The sequence below is a fragment of the Polypterus senegalus genome, chromosome 2 (genome assembly GCF_016835505.1).
Source record: "Polypterus senegalus isolate Bchr_013 chromosome 2, ASM1683550v1, whole genome shotgun sequence".
In the NCBI taxonomy this organism is placed as follows: Eukaryota; Metazoa; Chordata; class Cladistia; order Polypteriformes; family Polypteridae; genus Polypterus; species Polypterus senegalus.
The window spans coordinates 300,609,593-300,633,979 of record NC_053155.1 but is presented as its reverse complement, the minus strand read 5'-3'; the positions used below and the strand labels follow the sequence as shown (position 1 = coordinate 300,633,979).

At 40.0% G+C, this 24,387-nt stretch overlaps 1 protein-coding gene across 1 annotated transcript in view; it reads right to left on the bottom strand.

Annotated features, from left to right (window-relative positions):
* Window positions 1-24,387, bottom strand: part of fgl1b (fibrinogen like 1B) — a 37,816-nt gene that overhangs the window by 11,257 nt on the left and 2,172 nt on the right. The window contains exons 2-5 of the mRNA XM_039745844.1: window positions 11,012-11,091; window positions 8,864-9,083; window positions 5,977-6,136; window positions 4,748-4,845 (exon numbers count right to left, since the gene is read on the bottom strand). Of these exons, the coding sequence (XP_039601778.1) occupies window positions 4,748-4,845; window positions 5,977-6,136; window positions 8,864-9,083; window positions 11,012-11,080 (547 nt within the window). The 5' untranslated portion in view covers window positions 11,081-11,091. The remainder of the gene's footprint in view (window positions 1-4,747; window positions 4,846-5,976; window positions 6,137-8,863; window positions 9,084-11,011; window positions 11,092-24,387) is intronic.

Sequence of the window (24,387 nt, the reverse complement as noted above, 5' to 3'; positions counted from 1 at the left end):
CTTTAAAGAAAGAATAACAATAACAAAGACATGACATTGAAATTGAACAGCTTACCATACATTTTATTTTGCATCTCTCTGGTAGTTTAAGTAGTTCAAGGTAAGGAATACGTAGAATATGTATTTAATATACTCCACAAAATGTCTGCTGTCTGTGACATGGCTGCTATCATCTTCTTATACGATACGCTACCATGGCTGCTTGTTTGTCTGTCCAGGATTTTAAATCACCTGTCGCTCACAAGCCGTTTGACCTATTGACCTGAAATTTGGTACACATATACTACGTGACCTTTATGTCCACTTTCAGGGTGAAGACTGACCTCCAAGGTAATTTCTCTTTTTATTTTTACTTTATTTTATTGTAGAATCAACTCTCGGCAGTGGCCAGCAGGGTGGCCGCACAGGCGCCATTCTCATCCCTACCACCTTCACAGTCACTTCCCCTGCCTCTTCATATCTTAAATCATTCTTGAGGCAGATTGAAGACTTAAGTGCCAGCTTAAGTGAAACATTAAGGAAAACGTACTAAGTAATTGCAACACAAACACTGACTTAATCCGTTTTAACGTGAAAAGATGCCAACGAAAGAAGAGAAGAAGCGGGCGGCTAGAGTAGAGAAAAGAAGAGCTGCTCAGGAAGCAGCAAGCGCATCAACCTCTGAGCAAACGAAAGATAAATGTACAGAGAAAGAGGATGAAAATGATGAATGCTCAAGTCAAGTGTATTTACTGCATGTTATCGTTTAGTACGCTGTTACTATAAAACATGAGATAAAACATGTCAGCAGTATGTATGAGACAGCATTGTGTCACATCTCCTTTCTTATATTTGTGTCAGATTCTGCTTGTTCTTCAGGTATTTTGGGTGTTATACAATATTTATGCTTTTCCATAGTATAGGTTCATAAAAAGTCAATTTTGTTCAAATATTTGCTAGTCTATTGATACACATTTAACCAATTTGCCATGTAACTGATCAACATTTTTGCATTTAATTGTTCGACTTCCTCGTTTCTTGGTGCTGGATAGCCAGTGTACTCATTTTTTCTGTTGATAACCGTTTGTGATGAAATTCTTCAATAAGACTTGCATATAATACGTCTTCTTTAATTGGGAACTTAAAGTTTTTAACAGCTGGGAGAGCAGGAACTGTGTCTGACAAAAGCATTCACACGAATGAGAGGTGAGAGGACCGTGTGCGTGGTTGAATATGGTTGAGAGGAGGGCGTGACTTGAAAATAATCTCATGGCCAAAGTCTCGTCTTGTAGGACTTGAAATTATCTCTTCAAAAAACATTTTTTAATATATATTTATCTTCTTTATACATAATACGCTGTTCGTTTGTCTGTCCAGAATTTTAAATCACCTGTCGCTCACAAACTGTTTGAATTATTGCCTTGAAATTTGGTACACATATACTACGTGACATCTACTATCCGCTTTCTGGGTGATGATTGACCTTCAAGGTTATTCCTCTTTTTATTTTTATTTTATTTTATTGTAGAATCAGCCATGCGGTGCATGCGTACGGTCATCGTTCTCATTACCTCCCTCCTTTGGTCAGCGTTCTCATTACCTCCCACCTTCACCGTCACTTTCCCTAGCTCTTCATATCTTAAATCATTCTTGAGGCAGATTGAAGACTTAAGTGCCAGCTTAAGTGAAACATTAAGGAAAACGTACTAAGTAATTGCAACACAAACACTGACTTAATCCGTTTTAACGTGAAAAGATGCCAACGAAAGAAGAGAAGAAGCGGGCGGCTAGAGTAGAGAAAAGAAGAGCTGCTCAGGAAGCAGCAAGCGCATCAACCTCTGAGCAAACGAAAGATAAATGTACAGAGAAAGAGGATGAAAATGATGAATGCTCAAGTCAAGTGTATTCACTGCATGTTATCGTTTAGTACGCTGTTACTATAAAACACGAGATAAAACATGTCAGCAGTATGTATGAGACAGCATTGTGTCACATCTCCTTTCTTATATTTGTGTCAGATTCTGCTTGTTCTTCAGGTATTTTGGGTGTTATACAATATTTATGCTTTTCCATAGTATAGGTTCATAAAAAGTCAATTTTGTTCAAATATTTGCTTTTGTTTTTCTTTTTTTTCAGATTAGTTAAGAAGCACACCTCCACAATTGCCTGGTGTTCTTTCCACATGCATCATCTTGTGACATAAAGCTATTTTATAGCAGCACAGGAGTTAAACCAGATGGTAACCAGATGTCCAATATTGTTTCCAATTCACCGTAGATGTCCTGACTTACCAAAACCTTTCTCTTGTACTTGCAATGTGAGTTACATAACCACAAGGGGGAGTCTGTGAACCAGTCCTGAACCTTGAATGAACGCAATGAGTGAAACGTATCCAAAAGGAGCAACTTACAATATTAATAACATAATAACACAAAGAAGAGAAAAAATGTTGGAAGATAAAACGGAGAAGACAAATCAACAAACAGAATAGAAAACAAGCGTTGTTGTCAGAAGTTGAAGTATAAAAATGAGTCACTGGTCCAGTGGTTGCTTAATTAACTAACACAGTGAATTAGTTTGACTGATTGATCCAAAGTTAGGATGCTAACTGCTGTGTGCCAATATTTTATATTTAAATTTACATTTACGGACGTGGAAAAATCTATTGGTACCCTGACAGCCCTTAAATCTCATATCAATCTAAAGGCACTCCTCATCTTTCCTATGTGATCAATCTTAATGGTGGTTAATGCTGACTCGTTCTCCGTTCCATATACAAGCACAGAATCTGTGAATGGGCCCACTCTTTCCTTTAAAATTATTCTTAAAAAACATACACTGTGGACTCTTTCTCAAATACGTCTGCCCAAAAAGGATTGGATTAAGATAAATTACACCTCAAATGCCATTTGATATAGAAAACTGAACTGTAATTATTTAAACAGGTAGGAATCAAGCCACCAGACATTCAACAACGAAATGGGCAAAAGTAAACAAGTGGAGGTTTTTAACAGGTTTTATTCTTTGGTCAAGAAGCAAAGAGTCCTTCCTTTCTTATGTAAATGTTCAGATGGGTAACTAGGGAGACCACATTGGACAGTACGTGGAAGAAGGTGATGGTCAAGGTTTGATGCTCATCAGAAAATCTTTGACTGTTCTGTCTGGGTCTTGTGTTCTTGAGGTGTGGTGGCACAGTGGTTAGCACTGCTGCCTCACAGCTCAGGTCACATGTCAGGCCACAATACTCAGTCCAGCATAACTGTCAGATGCTTACTTAGCAGTCAAAGTCCAATGCTCCATTATAATCCACTCAAAACTAATTCAGTTCCTCCTTCCCCTTTCACTTCAATACATTTTGTGGAGTTCGGGTAAGTTCCCAAACATTTCCGTGATTTCACTAAACTCACAGGAAAACAAACTCTGCACAGTTTGCTTATCGGTAGTCTTCACAGCAGCTTCCTGGTCACCCATTCCCCTAAACTAGCAACACTGCATACTGTGCCCTTTAATGGCTGTGCAGAGGATACTAGGGCTCTTGTCTGTCCTCTCTGACGTCATTCTTAATTGGACATGTTAGACATAGAATTTCCAGCTGGAGGGTAAGCTCTGTTACCTGATGGCAAGCATATCTTATGGCCTTTAGACAGTTCTCTATGGACTTTCTCTCTATAGAAAGCATAAGACCTCCACCATCTGGCCTCTAATGTCCTGCAGGAATCTTCTCACTCTTAGACTACTGCCACTGCCCATTTCTTTTCTTGCCCACAATACATGCCAAGGTGCACTGCTCACTACAGTAGTACCTCCTGCCTTTCTTGGTACTTCTTGTCATGGGTGGACACCCTTCATGTGAATCTTTTATGTGTGAGGCACCCGGCCGGGGCAGGAGCCCGGCAGGGGCGCCCAGGAGGACCAGAGGAGGGCTTGTACCTCCTCCAGACCGCGAGGGGTGTCCATCCTGGTTACGCTGGTGGCCTCGGGTAGAGGGCATGGAAGCCCAGCCCTGTAGGGGCCCGTGGTCACCGCCAGGCGGCGCCCCACTTCCAGACCATCATCTGCCACATCCGGCCGAGGCAGGAGCCCAGCCGGGACGCCCAGGAGGACCGGAGGAGGGCCTGTACCTCCACCAGACCACGAGGGGGTGTCCACCCTGGTTATGTTGGTGGCCTCGGATAAGGGGCATGGAAGCCCAGCCCTGTAGGGGCCCGTGGCCACCGCCAGGCGGCGCCCCGCTGCCTGAACAGCCCTGGAGCCCAGCACTTCCGCCACACCAGATGGAGGAGGAGTGCCGGGAAGCAGCTGGAGCCCATCCGGGTTCCCATAAAAGGGGCCGCCTCCCTCCAGTCATTGGCGAGAGTCGGGAGGAAGGAAGACGGAGCTGGAGTGAGGACTGGAGGCGGCCAGGAGAGAAAGACAAAAGGACTGTGTGGCCTGGACTTTGGGGGATCGGTGCAGGAGGCACTGGGGTTGGTAGTGCACAAAGTTTGTAAATATTGTATATAATAAAGGGTGTGTGGTGAAACTATGTTGTCCATCTGCCTGTGTCCGGGCCAGCGTTCACAGTGTTAACTTCCCTCTGCCTTGTGCTACCTTTGTAGTTTACTTGTCTCTGCCATCAATTTGCCAACTGGTCAGCCCATTATGCAAAGTGGCAACAGAATAAAAGAATAACTCACTATAATGAGAATAATTATGACTAAAGGATGTGAGTTGCAATACATTACACATGGACAGATCTAAATGCCGAATCACCAAAGCCATAGCTTACCATTCAGGAGGAGTGAGTGAATGTATTCATTTCCAAGCCAATATTCATCATTCTTCTTTTTAAAATGACCAAACCCATTTTTATAATCACTCCAGCTCCTGAAAAATAAGAAAATAATAAAAAAAATAATTGTATATTAAAAGCCCCTTAATATGTCTTTTAATTGTGACAGCTCCAAGTGTAATTTGATTTATTTGAAGAAGACATCAAGGGACAAGTAATGCCCTTTGTGGCAGATATTGATAGCACTGAGCCTCTCTTGCCCTCTATCTTCCCACTGTTTGCTTAAACTGAAAATTGTACAAACATACATGTGAAAAAGTAAATATACCCTTTCAAGAATTTGCTTTTAAATACAGTGGAACCTTGGATTGCGAGCATAATTCATTCCGGAAACAAGCTTGTAATCCAAAGCACTTGTATATCAAAGCAAATTTACCAATAAGAAATAATGGAAACTCGGATGATTCATCGATCCATCCATTATCCAACCCGCTATATCCTAACACAGGGTCACGGGGGTCTGCTGGAGCCAGTCCCAGCCAACACAGGGTGCAAGGCAGGAACAAATCCCCAGGCAGGGCGCCAGCCCACCACAGGGCATACGCACACACACACTAAGCACAATTTAGGATCGCCAATACACCTATCCTGCATGTCTTTGGACTGTGGGAGGAAACCCACGCAGACAACATGCAAACTCCACGCAGGGTGGACCCAGGAAGTGAACCCAGGTCTCCTGACTGCGAGGCACCAGCGCTACCACTGCGCCACCGTGCCACCCTAGACGATTCATTCCGCAACCCAAAACTATTCATATAAAAATGATTAATACAAAATATAAAGTAAAAATAAAAGAATCATGGCTGGTGTGAGGGAGACGAGAGAGAGGAGGAGGAGGGTTATTGTGCAGGACAACTTTCACTCTGACTAACAGAATCCCTGCTACCTGTTGTCTCACTGGAATCTTCTTCTTTTGTGACTTTACCTATCCAATGACATTTGCTTTTGCCTGAAGAGTCACTACACTTGGACACAAAATAAAAATAATGTTTTACGCACTGTAAGGTTTCTAAGCTCTTTTGGGATTCCACTCAACGGGACGACACGCGGAAGAGCGTCCCGAAGCAACCGCAGGCTCCCAGCGCTGTAGCAGTTCGCCGTAACAGCAAATCCGAAAAGTGGCAAATCTAAATAAAATGAAGACACATTTGCAATAAAAAATTTACCTATCAAATTTCACTTTTCCGTTAGTCCGTCTCTGAATAACTGTCCAACCGGTGCCATCTGACATGTCACAATACACAAGGAAAGGTTCGGCTATGCTCTGTGGCTTGATTCGATAGAATCCACTGGAAACCTTCCTCCTGTTATAGATCATTGAACAATCTGCATAAGGAGAAATACATATGGTGTACTTAACAAATAACATTTTTTAAAATAAATAATCCTGCCCATATCAAAGTTTCAGTGTGACTAAAAGATGAAGTGTCACCTTGAAGCAAGCTAACATCATTAGTTAGTGCGAAGGGGCTTGTAGTCAATGGCTGAAGAACATATCCTTGCCCTATTGGGTTAAGATAGCAGTAGAGAACTTTAAATGTAATTTGTGTAAAAGTTGCGTGAATTAGTCAAATGAAGCCCTAAGACACATAATTTAAAAATAACCAATCATTCAGTAGGTGATCTATATTAAATTTAAAGGTAACTGTGATAAGTACTCACAGGCAAGATTTTTAGGAACAAAAGGCTTGTCAAAAACAACAGGAATGTTTGAATACATACATTAAGGACTTAATAGTCTTAGGCTGTGTCCACAATGTCATGTTTTGTTTAAGAAATGCAGACATTAGTCTCCAATTTCACCTTTCATTCACATTACACTGGCATTTTTTTCCTCACAAAAATGGAGCCCTTTGAAAAGTTTCTCTGAAGCCGAATATTTCTGAAAACACCAGCTTGGAGTTGTAATGTAATGTTAATTTCACTTTAACCTAGAAGTACAGTACAGGCCAAAAGTTTGGACACACCTCCTCATTCAATGTGTTTTCTTTATTTTCATGACCATTTACAGCACTCCATCACTCTCCTTCTTGGTCAAATAGCCCTTACACAGCCTTGAGGTGTGTTTGGGGTCATTGTCCTGTTGAAAAATAAATGATCGTCCAAGTAACCTGACTTCTGCACAACACAACTGCGGTCCCAACCCCATTGATAAAGCAAGAAATTCCACTAAATAACCCTGATAAGGCACACCTGTGAAGTGAAAACCATTTCAGGTGACTACCTGTTGAAGCTCATCGAGAGAATGCCAGGAGTGTGCAAACAGTAATCAGAGCAAAGGGTGGCTATTTTGAAGAAACTAGAATATAAAACATGTTTTCAGTTATTTCACCTTTTTTTGTTAAGTACGTAACTCCACATGTGTTCATTCATAGTTTTGATGCCTTCAGTGAGAATCTACCAATGTAAATGGTCATGAAAATAAAGAAAACACATTGAAAGAGGAGGTGTGTCCAAACTTTTGGCCTGTACTGTACTTGGTAGTCACGAGGACGGAAGCCCCAAAGTACTTCCGGGCTGACTGAAAGATTTAGAATTCTCCAGTTGACCCGGAAGTGCTGGCAAGTCACATCGGAGGAAGAACAGAAGCACTTCCAGGTCAAGGACTATTTAAAGGACTGCTGGAAACCTGCAAAGGGGCGCCAGAGTTGGGAGGAGGAGAACAACGCTTGTTGGGAGGTGTGGAGGAGAGCGTTGTGATTATTTTAATTGATTTATTTGTGTTTACTGTGGCCGTGGTGCTTGGAGGCACTGAAAAGGAGGAGAAAATAATTAAAGATCTTCTTGGGGCTTTTAACCTGTGTCCAGTGCATCTGTCTGTTGGGTTTAAAGGGGCAACAGCGCCACCTAGCATCTTACAACAGACTCTAATCACAATCTGATTTGTTTGTACTTATTATGTGGCCTGTCCTTAACTTGATCCTACTTATTAAAACGTCTCATTCTCTGATTGATCATCCAGCCACATTCTCACATAGCGGATATACAGGAATTACTTTCCATGTTGCTTGTTGTGTTGCATCTAAATTGCATTTTATAGAATTTGTACGCTGCATATGCAGTGTATGCAGAAGGCAAATTATTTACTGTTTGCTACCATTCTGTGTGACCAGTAATGTTACCATCTCTTCAAGGATTTTTTTAGTTGATGATGCAAATGCCCACTACAGACAAATAGCTATATCATGTGTTTATGGTCATTTTAGTGTGAACAGAAACACTTTCGTAAATAATGTGAAGATACTAATGTAGATGGAGACTGCTTTTTTTTACCGTATATACTCACGTATAAGTCGGGTTTTGAAACCTGAAAAATCGATCATAAAAATCAGGCTTGAGTTATATTCAAAAATACAACACTTAATTTTTTTTTTTGAACATCTTCTTGCCTCCTCCAATCTCAGATCAGTTTCTCAGACGCATCGAATTTTGATGTAGCAGTGCAGTTACCAATTTCTTTCGCCACTTCAACGACGTTTAATTTAAAACCATCTTCATATTTTCTTCTGATTGAACGTTCCATCGTAGATAAGGGATGCTCTTACAATAAAGGTGTATGAGGGTGTGAGGTACAAAAAACACAAATCAGTGCAAACATGGCTTCGGAATAGTTCAGGTATTACCGTGTGGTCACATAGGCACAATAGAGAGACAGAGAGAGAGGTTAGGAGCACACGCTGATAAAGCACATTGCCGCATCCACATAGAAAAACAAGGCAGTGTGCTCCGTGGTTACTCTCTCAGGTGGGCGTTAGCATATCATAATCTCTTGGACCAAGAGTGTGAGTTTTCCACATTCAACTTATACAACCGACATTTTAAAATACCAGAAATTATACGGTAAAATCAAGTCTCGACTTATCCACGGGAGAACTTATCGTCAAGTATATACGGTAAATGAAAACATAATAGTGTGGATGTTGCCTTAATGTAATTCTATGCAAAGTTCCTCTCAGGTCCATTATTTCCTTAATGGAATAGTTGACAATAAAATGTCCCCATTATGAAGTGTCTGATCTAATGTGTCAGTAAGTGACAAATTTCAATACTTACCATGATCATAAACTATTAGGTTCCCACTGGTCGATGGAAATGAAGACTTGTACTGAGAATTTTCCTTCTTGAGGTTTTTGGAGTAAACGAGACTGTTCTCCCAGTTGTAGCTACTGTCTTTCAGATCTTTCAACTGCCACTGACCCAAAGCATACTGGTTCTCCAGGTTTCTAATGACATTCCGGAGTTCAGAGACTTCTAACCAACAAGATTCATTCTCCTGTGGGGAAGATATTTTTGTATGAGACATAAATCCAGTTGAAAGATTCGCAAAGACACATCTAATATTGACTGAACTGTGAATCTACATTGATTATTTTTAAAAGTGCATTCACTCAGTTTAAGGAAGCAATTGGTGCATCTCAGAATTTCATCCTGAAAGCATTCTCGATGTTTTTATCTTGCTTTTCTAGGTACAGATTAGCACACATACAGTATCATGTTGTCATTTTCGGTCACTGGTTCAAATGCCAGTTGCTGTGAGAATTAAATTTGTTTTTAATTTGTTATTGCTAACTCTTTCCCTCTATCTTTTGCTTCCTGATGTCCATAACAGAAGAACTAGAAAAGAAAGGACAGAGCAGGCTCTTTTGCTTAGGAGACTGTATTCCTTTAATGTGGGAAGTGATATCTCAACTCTGTGATGGCCAGTGCAATTTTCTACACTGTAGTGAGCTAGGCTGGTAATATCACTTCAAGAGAGACCCACAGGATGATCAAATTAATGAAAAGGGCAGGCTCACTTATGGGACACACTCTGGACCCCCTGAAGGTAGTAGCTGAAGAGAGAATGAAAACAAAACTGAAAGCCATTATGAACAATGCTGCACATCCTCTCCCTGACATACTAACACTGAGAACCTTCAGCCAATGCATTATTCCAATAGACTCTAGCTGTAGACCCCCAGAGCTCCACTCCATTGAGGAGGTCCTCACTTTATATCATGTGTCACTAATAACGCTTAGTTACACTATGGTTAAGATAAGGAAAGGGTGAGGGTTATCTGACTCAAGTCTAGTAAACCAAGTGACAAAAACCTGCAGTCTAATTAGCTGTCCAGCGGAGCTACTAAATCGTGGAGCTGCGGAGGTCTGCAGCTGGACTCATCTCAACTATTCAGCAAAAGTGTGTTATGAAAAACCAACAGGAATATGGCCATATAATGTCTCACTTGGACTGAGACTGTCAAGACAGAAGTTTTCTTTCTTTTTAATTTACTTCCTTTTTAGTCATTCTGGTGTGTGTGTGTATGTGTAAATATATATTTATTATGTATGTATGTGTGAATGTATTTATTTAAAGAGCTTCTGTAGAAAGCCAGATTTCGCCTGGGGAACAAATAAAGTTCTCCCTATCTGCCTATGATTGTACCTGGTCTATATTATGCAGATCTGCATTATGAATGCATTGTAACATGTTTGCCTTTATTTGCCGAAGGACTTGTCTTTTTGTTATAGCTGATCGAGGTGAGTTGATATTTAGACATACAAGCCACCCTGGAAATATTAGGGGTGTGCAAATCATTTTGAACCTCAACTTTGAAGGGTTATTCTGTGGCACTGATTCTATAAGTAGCCAAAAATGACCCTCTTTGTACAAAAACAGGTGAATTACAAGTGCCTAGCATTTGTGATTTATAGTGTATGCATCATGCCCAAGTAACAAGTCAACATGGATGCTGAAAACTGCACAATTAAACTTCATGCAATTATTGAATTGCTAGTCTTAGATAACGATATGGCTTTGGACATTCATTCTTGCCAGCCAACAAGCATCAGGCCAAGCAGCTTCGTATGTCGATGATAGCATAATATTTGATTTTGCAATTTTTCGTCATCATTCTCTCCTTGGATCTGTGTGGCTCTTCCTCTGGGTACTGTTGTTGTGTTATGTTATTTGCAGATTTTAAACTGGGCTCATGTGGATTTGTATATGAGACCCTGTGATGGGCTGACCCGTGTTATACATACGTTCTGCTGGGAATGGCCCTAGCAACCACGATCCTGAATTAGATTAAATAGGAATGAACAACGTATGTGTATGTGTTATTTATTATCAGATTTCTACACAAAAATAGAGTTGATCTGAAGGAAAAATGCAGGTGAAACTAATAAAAAACAAAAAGAAATTTCAAAGAAGCCACTTACTGGTAGCCTGTGTAGGGTCTGAACCTGAGGCACAAACAGGATGAGAAGAATCAATGCCTTGTCAGCCATGATATGCCGCCCTAAAAGATAAATCCATTTCACAGTAAACTGGATGGCCATTCGAGGTAAATATTGCAAATAAGTAATCTTAATTGTTTTAAGATAGGTAAATTTAGCTTTATATTCAGTTAAACATGTCATATTCCACATCATTGAAATAAAGTAAATATAGTTAAAACAATACAGCATCCAAACATCAATGAATTAATTACTTAGTAAGTAGTTTGTAGAAACAACAAAATGTCTAATGTCATGTTTCATGGAGAATGAACATAACAATGTTTCTGATAGGAACAGACCCCCATAATGACTAGATAGATAGATAGATAAAAAGAACAATATTAAATTAAAGAGTGATAAGAAATCAGGTATAACAGACAATAACTTTGAATAATTTTGAATAATGTTAACATTTACGCCCCAAGGTGGAATTGAAGAGACGCATAGTGTGGGGTCTCCTCAGTCTGTCAGTGGAGCAGGACGGTGACAGCAGTCTGTCGCTGAAGCTGCTCCTCTGTCTGGAGATGATCCTGTTCAGTGGATGCAGTGGATTCTCCATGATTGACAGGAGCCTGCTCAGTGCCCGTCGCTCTGCCATGGATGTCAAACTGTCCAGCTCTGTGCCTACAATACACCCTGCCTACCTCACCAGCTTGTCCAGGCGTGAGGCGTCCCTCTTCTTTATGCTGCCTCCCCAGCATACCACCGTGTAGAAGAGGGTGCTCACCACAACCGTCTGATAGTACATCTGCAGCATCTTATTGCAGATGTTGAAAGACGCCAGCCTTCTAAGGAAGTAGAGCATCAGTATTGGCAGTCCAGTCCAATTTATCATCCAGCTGCACTTCCAAGTATTTATAGGTGTGGACCCTCTGCACACAGAATCGTTGTGTGTTCACCCTGCGTTGGTCTGGTGCCCTTTCTTTGGTTTGTTCTAATTTGAATCCTATGCTGGCTTGGTTGGGTTCTGGCACCCCTTGTTTCCCTCCTGAGGACTAATGCTGCAAAGCCCCGCCCGCCTAGCGTTCTGAAAAGTGTCCTTTTTGCTGTAGCCCTTCACTAAGTGAGTCTTGCGTCCCGGCTGTCAGAGATACAGTACCTCAGACTTTTTTCCAATTTGTTCTAAACTTTTTTCTGCTGTATTTCTGCTGTGGTTGAAATTAGAAAGAAACATCCTCTAACAGGACAATTCATTAGTCAGGCAGGAGAAAAGCTGTTCATGGTATCTTTTAATTACTCCTTGGCAAAATGCCTTGGATGGAGCATTTTTCAAAGGCAGTCGTATTACTGCATGGGCAGAATGATCAGAAAAACAAAGAATAGAATTTTATAAACTACTGAATTTACATACAGTGTCAATCAATACATACATTTTACTCTGGTTGGTTTGTTGGTTTACGCCCAAATGATTTACCTATACTAATAAAAGGCAAAGCCCTCACTCATCACTAATTCTCCAACTTCCTGTGTAGGTAGAAGGCTGAAATTTGGCAGGCTCATTCCTTACAGCTTACTTACAAAAGTTAAGCAGGTTTCATTTTGAAATTCTACGCGTAACGGTCATAGCGGTCGACAACGTCCGCCATGTTGATCTTTCTTATTTATGGCCCCATCTTCACGAAATTCGGTAGGCGGCTTTCCTGCGCTAACCAAAACCGATGTACGTACTTATCTCGGTGGTATAATACCACTGTCGGCCACCATATTGAACTTTCAGACAGTCTTTGTTACTTATGGACCCATCTTTAAGAAATTTGGTATGCGGGTTCCCAACGCTAATTGAATCCTACTTACGTACATATAGATAGATAGATAGATAGATACTGCAGCTCGGTTGCAGTGTAAAGCGCCGTTGGATCCCCCATCCCCACGCCTCCCACGTTGTTGGCTGCCTGCCTATATAAGGCTGTCCGTCGCTCTGGTCTCTTCATTCCCTTCCTTGCTTCGCCACGGGATTCACGTCTCCCTGAAGATAACTGCAGCCTTTCTATTTAATCCACGGCTTCTCTGCTGTTTTATTGTTAATTTATTACGATTATAGTTATTGTGTAGGTATTTTAGACTTACTTTACATTGTTCAGGTACCCATTTCCTTTATCGTTCCAACCGTACCCCCATTAACATGTCTATCGAGGTGATCACCATCAATCAAAGAACTGTCACTTACCAAGTGGTTTCCATTCCCGGAGATGGCACCTACCTTTTCCATTCTCTGTGTTACATATTGTACGGCCATATCAGACTCATTCTTGATATCCGGAGGAACATTGTGTCTTATGTATTGAATGACTGGGACAGGTTCAAGGTGTGGACTGATGACGGTACAGGAGATGATTATACTACACAGGAGCACGAGAAGAGTAAAATGCTTAAGCCCTTCACCTATGGTTCTGCATGTGAGTTGATGGCTGCCGCTGAATTGTTCAGTTGTCGCTTTCAAGTGTACCGAAATGGCCAAATATTTTACACCTTTGGACAACCGCTAATTCCTCTTAAACATCTTAGATTGACAGGTGACGATTTCAGTAGTGGACACTTTGATGTTTATGAATGTTTAAACTCTCAAAAGTTGGATGCAAAGTTATCGATGAAACCGGTTGTATGCTTACAACGCTTGATAGATGCTGAATGTCACTTCAACACAAGTCCTACAAATACTAGCGTAATTGAAACAAACCATGAAACTCAAACCGATTATGACAGCAGCAATCCAAGCTGTGAGATTTGAGGGAAGATTGCTTTTCACATGACCAACTGTACGTTACGTGCTGAAGAGTAAGCTCAGCGCACAGCTTGGTCATATTACAATCAGAGGGACAAACTGACAACATGGTATACAAAGAGATCCTTAACAAATAATTATTGGTATATTTTCCCTCAGTTTAAAAAGGTTTACTTTTCTTCGTAATAAAGATTTTAACAACAACAACAACAACATTTATTTATATAGCACATTTTCATACAAACAGTAGCTCAAAGTGCTTTACATATTAAAGAATAGAAAAATGAAAGACATAATTATAAAAAATAAATCAACAATAACATCGAATAAGAGTAAGGTTCAATGGCCAGGGGGGACAGAAAAAACAAAAAAAACTCCAGACGGCTGGAGAAAAAATAAAATCTGTAGGGATTCCAGACTATGAGACCGCCCAGTCCCCTCTGGGCATTCTACCTAACATAAATGAAACAGTCCTCTTTGGATTTAGGGTTCTCACGGAAGGGCTTGATGAGGATGATGGTCACGTAGACTTCTTCCTTTTAATCCGTCCATCATTGTTGGAGCATCATGAAGCTTTGAGTAGGTGGTGGTGGCAGGCCACCACCACAAAGAAACCGGAAAAGAAACAGAAAAGAGAGTTGGGGTCAGTACCGATTTTAGAGCCACCATGAATAGTTGTTATGATGAATTGAACATACAGAGTATCAGGATTAAGTTAAATTACGATTAAAATGAAGTTATAGAAAGGCCATGTTAAAGTAATGTGTTTTCAGCAGTTTTTTAAAGTGCTCCACTGTATCAGCCTGGCGAATTCCTATTGGCAGGCTATTCCAGATTTTAGGTGCATAACAGCAGAAGGCCGCCTCACCACTTCTTTTAAGTTTTGTTCTTGGAATTCTAAGGAGACACTCATTTGAGGATCTGAGGTTACGATTTGGAATATAAGGCGTCAGACATTCCGATATATAAGATGGGGCGAGATTATTTAAGGCTTTATAAACCATAAGCAGAATTTTAAAGTCAATTCTGAATGACACAGGTAACCAGTGTAGTGACATCAAAACTGGTGTAATGTGTTCTGATTTTCTTTTCCTAGTTAGGATTCTAAGGCAGTACTTCGCTGCTGCGAAGCGCGGGTATTTTGCTAGTATAAGATAAAAGTCTGTAATATTATATTCTGGTTCTTCTTATACCTTTGAGTTGTGCCACGACCCTTGAAATGTCTGTGCATATAACAACTGTCCATTCTCGTTGCTTATAGTACATCTGCTGATGTCTTAGTCATCCTTCAGTACATTTTGTATATTACATCAATCTACTTGACCATCTCAGTATTTGTCCTAAACCAGTTCTTATATTTCAGTGTACATTTTGTTGTTCACTTGACCTTTATTTGGTTTCTCACATTTATTAACTCTTTATGCTGTTTCTTTAAGATGAATGCTATGTTACCCTAAAATTATTCGTCCACACTGCTAAACTGTTTTTTTTTTAATTTACTAGAAAGTTCTGTGGCATTATTTGTGTTTGTGTGTTCATTTTAAATTATATTCAAAAGTGAACATGGGACAGGTACCATATAAATAACATGTATAATGATCATTATTACTTATAGAGACATTGGTGTACCATCAAAAAAATCCTCTTTCTACCTGACCATTCACTTTCCTTCTAATCTAGGGGTTCACAACCTTTCTTGTCCCATTTACCCCGTGGCAACTTTCAAAAGTAAATTTACATCCGCCCTGTTTTGTCCAATAATATGAGTTGTCACACATGTGTGCCTTGGGGACAGCTTAAAGGCTCTGGTGGTAGTTAATGTTCTCTGAACAACAGGGTGGCGCTGTATCCTAATGCTCTTCTCTTCCTTCCCTTTCATACCGGATGACTGACAACCTTGACACATCTGACGTTATTTCAGGTGTCTGTCCACTTGGACCTGCCTCTCCTGTCTAGCCTGCATTTAACCGGAAGTGTCACCATCTTGAATTGTCTAATCTGAGACTTATGACTTTATGAGATTTTTTTTGCCTTTACAATATACTAGGTTGCAGTGTAGCTCCAAATCTTTATCTTTACCCTGTCCTATTTTACACAGTTTATACTTCTACCATAATAAAGTAGTCAACAAAGGGGAAATTTTTAAGATACAGTGGACCCTTGACTTACGAACTCAATTCGTTCGCAAGGGCTGAGTGTAACTCAAGTTGGTTGTAAGTCAAGACTATTTTTCCCATAAGAAATAATGGAAATACCCATAATGCACTCCGAATCTCCCACAGCAACACTTACTTAACCTTTTCATAATAAAAAAGGGTTGTATAATGTGCATAATTTACCAAAACACCAATACTTTTCCTAATGTACTAACCAAAAAGTTATAAAAAGTGCATAGCCTACCAGAAACAATAATTTCATACTGTACTCACCATTTAATTTGACATCTTTGGGCTGCAGGAAGGGAGGAGGAGGAGGAGAATGAAACGAATGGTGGTTATTGTTTAGAAGGAGCCTCCTTATGCAGATCTTTTCTTTGTAAATTTGTCGAGATGGTGGATTTCGACATGCTGTACATACTAGCGAGATCGGTCACACGAACACCACTCTCATATTTCAGCACAATTTCTTTCTTCGTTTCGATTGTGATCGCTGTTTCTCAAGTTAATAATGACAGTAGTCGAGCACTCATTTCAAAGCTGGGCGTGTTGTGAACTGCTCCAAAGCAAGCCGGTGCTGACTCAGCCTGATGACATTATCATGTGCTGCGCCAGCCTGCTAGCTAACATCCCTTAACAATCGCTTTCTTTACCTTTGTTACCTTCTCTTCCTTCCTTAGCAATTATGCTTCTTGCTTGCCATGGTCTTAGTGAATTATATATATAGATAAATCACTGCACTGACCGAAATTACGTCCACAAACACGTGTATCTGGGCTCCAACTGACGCTTACGAACACTCTCGGCTGTTTGTTTACAATTGCATAAGCGGATACACGTGAACGCATTCGGGTCGTAATGCAAGATGTTGGTCGTAAATCAAGTTGTTCGCATGTCAGGCCAGTCGTATGTCAAGGGTCGACTGTACTGTTTTTGACATTTTCATTTTAAGTTCAAATAACAATAATAATGGCACAAAATAATGCTATTTCACTTATTTAAAAACAACTACTGATGAGAAGCTACCGGTATATCAGAACTAAGGAGAGTGAGTCTATCAGAACACATCAATCAGTGAGATGCTTGTTCTTGTTTTTCATCTACGATTTTGGATATTCTTGATGCAGTTGTTGAAAGAGAAAGTCTCATGTTATCTTTGGAAACTAATCAAGATCTTTGCGACTTCAGCTTCTTTAAGCAATTTTACCCTGAGTAGGTGAAATTTACCCTCTGGAGGTTGGAAACCCCTGTTCTAATGCCATATTTATTAACCATTACCTTTCTGCTATTGCTGTTTTCCCTTATTGCTCCTTTGCTATATCTTGGTGCAGTGCTCCCTCATTTTTCTTACTGGTGCTCTGTATATTCTTTCCTCCAAAATATTAAAGTTTGAGCTGTTCTTTGGGGTTAACAGGCTTAAAGGACCAAGTGTGCAGTTCCCTTTGTTAAGAATTTAAGGCTTAAATCATATAAGGCAAAAAGACAATAACTGTTGACTGTACCTTTAATTATACAGAAATGCCCTTTGCCCCATGGTATAAACTCTGAAGTAACACCTTACTGGGTCATAGCCTGCTTCTCAGACACTCCACAGGTCACCCACAGTTTGCCCAGTATTTTAACTTCTTGATTAGTTTTCTACTCCATTTGTTTTCCATTAGAGCTTCTCAGTATCCTCACCACTCTAATTTGTGGTACTATGTTAAGCTTTCATAATTTGACCATTTTTTGAGTATGAATAGGCTTAATTTCACATACTGTAGCTGGTCATTGACTATTTCATCTGCCTTAATAATTTATTTAAACTTGTCTGATTACAGAGTGGTATTGTAGTTAGAACTGTAGTTTCACATCTTCACAAAGCTCAGTTCAAATCCTGGACTGCTTGCTGGCTGTGTAGCATTTGCTTCTTCTCCAACTGTCTGTATGGATTCCTGTCCAGTTACTTACTCTACATCAATCATGTGAAAATTAGGTTAATTAGTATCCCTAAGTTGGCCTGAAATGAGTAATTTTGGACTTCTAATGCAATGTATGCTATCATAATAAAGCCTGTCACATTAGATGATTTTCCCAGCAATTTTCAGTCATAGTCATCGATTGACATATTTTTTTCCATTTGGCTTACAAATCACATACAAATATGAAAAAACAATGACAATACAAAAATGCTAGAAAGTACTGCAATTAAATAACACATATCTCAAACATTAATTTTTTAATACACTCAACTGCATTGTGACTTCCACTCTGGAAATCAGTTAATTGACCAGTTAAATGATGTGGTGAACTGTCTGCTTTGCAGCATGGCAGTCGCATTGTGGAGATTAGTTTGTTCCCCGTTTGTTGAGAAAGTCCAAACGTCTACCATGATTGGCTCTAATGCTACTGATGCTAGACCACATTCGTCAAGGCTGATCAAAACCAGATATTATTTTCAGATAAACAAGGTAAAATGTGAGCATGGGCTCGTGACTTCTCACTCTCTTCTCCAAGATTTTGTAAGTTAAAATTGGTTTCATACAAACTTGTAGCATTTGCAAGTGGTAGAACCCTGGACCAAAGTCTGTTAATACTTACATCCTCAGAAAAAGAGTGAATGGGAAGTTGCACATTTTTTTTGGATTTTCTGATATTCAGGGTGGAGTGGTGCCCCTTAGGATAGGGACCTACGCCGGCAATCGGAAGGAGGCCGGTTTAATTCCTGCAAATGCCAGATATGACTCTATTCCATTGGGCCCTTGAGCAAGGCCCTTAACCTGCAATTGCTCTGTCCTGGGTATGACATCAATCTGCATCCAGCCCTGCAAGCAGGTCCTCCAACTTACAGGGAAAACTTGAGGGATTGTCACTACAGCCATCGTGCTGAGGTGTCATCCACTGCACTTGGGTCCCAATCCAGGTGGTTTGGCGTGTGGTGGGCGCAGCAATACGCTCTCAGCACGTGCTCCCAACCTTTCTCTCCTCTGATATTTCATGACAAGTGTGTTTCCTCTACGTTTAGAGGGGTGGATGACTATGACTTTATACAGGCAGCCAGTACATGTAAAGCTAGTTAGTACACCTCCTTGTGGTACATCCCAGATAGCGCTAACTGAACTACAATATTTGATTGGAGAACAGAAACCCCTATGGCCTCATTTATAAAGCTTGCATATTCACAAAAATGGATTTGCATATACAATTTCCCAGGCAAACATCTGGATTTATAAAAGAAAACTTGATGGGGGAATGTGCATATATTTATGGTAGCTCTGAACCAAGTGTATGCAACATTTTGGAGAAAGTGGGATATAACGACACCCTTGATCAAGTAGGGAAATGCAGCCAAACCAGCTAAATGATGAGACACATGCATAATAGTTAATAACACTAATCCGTTGTTATTATGTGTGTTGATGTGACAAAGATACAGTTAGGTTCACAAGTATTTAGACAGTGATAAAAGTTTCATAATTTTGGCTCTGTGTGCCACCACAATGGATTTCAAATGTAGCAAGATAATGTGACAAAAGTGTAGACTTGCAGTTTTAATATTATGTCTTTAACAAAAACATTGTATGAGCCATTTAGGAATGACAGTCATTTTTATACATGGACCCCCTATTTTCAGGGGCTCAAAAGTATTAGGACAAACTAACATCATCATGAATATAATATTTGGTTGAAAATCATTTGCAGTCAGTGACTGCTTTAAGTGTGGAACCCTTGGCCATCTCCAACTGCTGAGTTTCCACCCTAATGATGCTTTGACAGGCCTTTACTGCAGCTGTCTTCAGTTGCTGCTTGTTCATTGGACTTTCTGCCTTCAGTTTTGTCTTCAGCAAGTTTGAGGTCAGTTGACTGACTTGGCCTTGAAAGAATATTCTACTTTTTTTGCCATAAAAAGCACTTGGTTTGGTACATTTTGGCTCATTGTCCATCTGTATTTTGATGCATTGTCCTATCGGTTTTGCAGTATTTGTCTGGATATGAGCAGATAGTAGAGCCTTATACACTTCAGAAATCATCCTGCAACTTTTATCAGCATCCAAATCATCAATAAACACTAGTGACCGACTTCCATTGGCAGTCACGCATGCCCAAGACATAACACTGCCTCCATCTTCTTTCACATATTCTTCTCTATGCATCATTCGGGTACATATTGATCTTAATTCCATTTGTACAAAGAAAACTGTTCCAAAACTGTACTGTTTTGAAATATATGTTCTGTATAGTGTAATCTGTCCTTCCTAAACTTGAAGTTTGCCAGTAGTTTGCACTTTGTGGTAAACCCATGTCACGCACGTGCGCATAGGGAGCTGCGTAAAGACCCGAGGTGCATCGCGAAAACTAATGCCAAAAGGGAAAAGCCGGACACTAACCTTTCTCTCCTTTTTTCCTGCAGAAAGAAAGAAGCCGCGCCACCATGAATGTACTCAGACTCTTTAATTCCCCTTTGACACTTCTGCATTATTTCCCTTCCTTCCGTCTATCTCAGATGACGTCATGGTTCCCATCATCCACTACACTTCCTTCCCAGCATTCAGTCTGTGTCAATTCCGGTCCCACTCCATAAACGTTCCCCTATCCACCATTACAAGCTGTCTGTTGTTGTATTCCTGCATGAATATCACTGACCTACAAAGCAAACTTTAGAGTATACGGGGCCGGACAACCCCAAACCTTTATGCTGTGTTTGTTCTTTATTTCTACACCCTCTAACTTTACTTTCATGAAGTCTTCTTCTGATTGTAGACTTTGGCAATGATAGTTCTACCATCCAGAGTGTTCTTGGTCATGAATTGTTTTTTCTTCACCAAGGAAAGAACTATGCGCTCATCTAGCAGAGCTTTCTTTCATACTGTAGTTGTCCAGGCCTTCTGGTGTTGCTCAGCTCAACAGTATGTTCATTCTTTTTAATAATCTTTAATAAACTTTTGAGCCCCTGAAAAAGCGGGGACCAGATCTAAAATGTTTTCACTGGGTGACATGCAAGGTTAATGTATAGCTGGAGCTGTTAAGCATTCTGTTTAAAGGAGTGGTGTCTAATATTCATTAACAATTCAAGGCAGAGTATAAATTAAAAAAAATACCCCCACTCAATATATCCACTCACCTTCTTCCTAAATATACACTAAGAAAATGTTGAACATGGAAATAAAAAACTGAAATAACTGCAGAATTGTTACTCCGCACAGTGGGTAGAGGGAACCAGGTTTGGTTTTCATGGTCAATTGTTGCCCATGTGTAGTCAGCATGTTCTACCTATGTTTGTGTAGGTTCTCCTCAAGCTACTCTGTCTTTCCTCTCACATCTGAAAAGATTTGTTTCTTAGGGTGTTTAGTAATTCCAAATTAGCCTTGTATAGATGAATACATGTGTGTGTGCTGGCCCTGCGACTGATTGGCACTGTGTTCAATGCTATTTTCTGCATTGCCTCCTTTTGCTGCTTGGATAGGCACCATCATTATGTGATCCACAATTGGATTAAGCAAATTGGATTATATTATCTTAAATCCTAGTTCCCCTTTTGCCAGCAAAACTAACTTTCACAACTCTTACTGCCTCGATGATTTTGCTGGCTCGAATGCAAGTAGTGCTAAAGATCTTTGCCAGCCTCCCGCCTACAATCAGGAGAAAGTAATTAGCAGGAAATGATTAACCAAGGAACAGGAGTGTTGGTATTGTCTTGATTGACCAATGATAAAACCATCATGAAAAGAGATACACTATTCTGAAGACCATTAAAAGATAAGACCCATTGCTCCATATAAACAGTCTTCAAAAATAAGGCCGTTTAGAAATAAAACCTGCAATAACTAAATGCAACATAACTGCATTATTGTTCCAAAACAACTTGATGAAATTCTACTTCTTAATAATTAGCTGACTTCTATTTAATTAACCTTTTTTTACAATTTCAAATATATATATATATATATATATATATATATATATATATATATACATACAGTATACACTCACCTAAAGGATTATTAGGAACACCATACTAATACGGTGTTTGACCCCCTTTCGCCTTCAGAACTGCCTTAATTCTACGTGGCATTGATTCAACAAGGTGCTGAAAGCATTCTTTAGAAATGTTGGCCCATATTGATAGGATAGCATCTTGCAGTTGATGGAGATTTGTGGGATGCACATCCAGGGCACGAAGCTCCCGTTCCACCACATCCCAAAGATGCTCTATTGGGTTGAGATCTGGTGACTGTGGGGCCATTTTAGTACAGTGAACTCATTGTCATGTTCAAGAAACCAATTTGAAGTGATTCGAGCTTTGTGACATGGTGCATTATCCTGCTGGAAGAAGCCATCAGAGGATGGGTACATGGTGGTCATGAAGGGATGGACATGGTCAGAAACAATGCTCAGGTAGCCCGTGGCATTTAAACGATGCCCAATTGGCACTAAGGGGCCTAAAGTGTGCCAAGAAAACATCCCCACACCATTACACCACCACCACCAGCCTGCACAGTGGTAACAAGGCATGATGGATCCATGTTCTCATTCTGTTTACGCCAAAGTCTGACTCTACCATTTGAATGTCTCAACAGAAATCGAGACTCATCAGACCAGGCAACATTTTTCCAGTCTTCAACTGTCCAATTTTGGTGAGATCGTGCAAATTGTAGCCTCTTTTTCCTATTTGTAGTGGAGATGAGTGGTACCCGGTGGGGTCTTCTGCTGTTGTAGCCCATCCGCCTCAAGGTTGTGCATGTTGTGGCTTCACAAATGCTTTGCTGCATACCTCGATTGTAACGAGTGGTTATTTCAGTCAAAGTTGCTCTTCTATCAGCTTGAATCAGTCGGCCCATTCTCCTCTGACCTCTAGCATCAACGAGGCATTTTCGGCCACAGGACTGCCGCATACTGGATGTTTTTCCCTTTTCACACCATTCTTTGTAAACCCTAGAAATGGTTGTGCGTGAAAATCCCAGTAACGGAGCAGATTGTGAAATACTCATACCGGCCCGTCTGGCACCAACAACCATGCCACGCTCACAATTGCTTAAATCACCTTTCTTTCCCATTCTGACATTCAGTTTGGAGTTCAGGAGATTGTCTTGACCAGGACCACACCCCTAAATGCATTGAAGCAACTGCCATGTGATTGGTTGATTAGATAATTGCATTAATGAGAAATTGAACAGGTGTTCTTAATAATCCTTTAGGCGAGTGTATATATATATATATATATATATATATATATATACTCCTTGAATAAGTTCTCCTGCAGATAAGTCGGGACATGATTTTACCGTATAATTTCTGGTATTTTATAATGTCGGTTGTATAAGTCAAATGTGGAAAACTCATGCTATTGGTCAAAGAGATTATGATATGCTAATGTCCACCTGAGAGAGTAACCACAGAGCACAGTGCCTTTGTTTTCTATGTATTGTGCCTATGTGACCACACAGTAATACCCAAACTATTCCGAAGCAATGTTTGCACTGATTTGTGTTTTTTTGTATGACACACCCTCATACAGAGGTGGGTAGAGTAGCCAAAAATTGTACTCAAGTAAGAGTAGTGTTACTTCAAAATAATATTACTCAAGTAGAAGTAAAAAGTAGTCGTCCAAAAAATTACTCAAGTAAGAGTAAAAAAGTATTTGGTGATTAAACTATTCAAGTACTGAGTAACTGTTTTATTATAATAAATTATTTAATTTTTAGAAATGTTGTAGTAAGACAGACAAAAATATAAAATAATGTGCAAATTCTGCTATTTCCAAATAATAAAAAAGTGAGTAACAATAAATAACATCTTTACAAAAGAAAGATGCACAAATAACACAAAGTTCCAAATCTCAGTTTTTCACAACAAAGCTTTTGAAGCCGATACCTACAGTAGGTAACGTGTATGTTTGAACAGTGCAGACTACTTACAGTGACGAGATGTACTGTACACTACTGCATATTCACGTGTCCTCCAAATAGCACAGCGGATAGAAAATAACATCAGAACAAGGCAGCTTGTGCCGTACAAGAAGTCTCACTTCACCTTGACTGTCTGTGTCTGTGCATATTTGGTTAAAACGCGTTTGTTCTTCACTCAGTGAAGTTATGGTTAAGCTTCAGCAGGAGTTAGCTCTCATTTTCATGTATTCTTTCTTTCCCTGTCCGCTGTCTGTGAGGAGTTTGTGTCGTAATGCCGCCACAGTTTGTGTGTGGTCATGTGACTGCATGGCTATGTCTGATTTGTGAAACAGAGTCTTATGATTATTGTTGCTACGTCCGATTTGATGAAACAATCATGCAGTAGATCCACTAGCGGCTTCTTCTGTAGCGGAGTGAGAGTAGTGTTTCTTCTTCACAAATGTACTCAAGTAAAAGTAAAAAGTATGGTGCAGTAAAACTACTCCTATAGAACATTTTTTTTAAAAAGTTACTCAAGTAAATGTAACAGAGTAAATGTAACTTGTTACTACC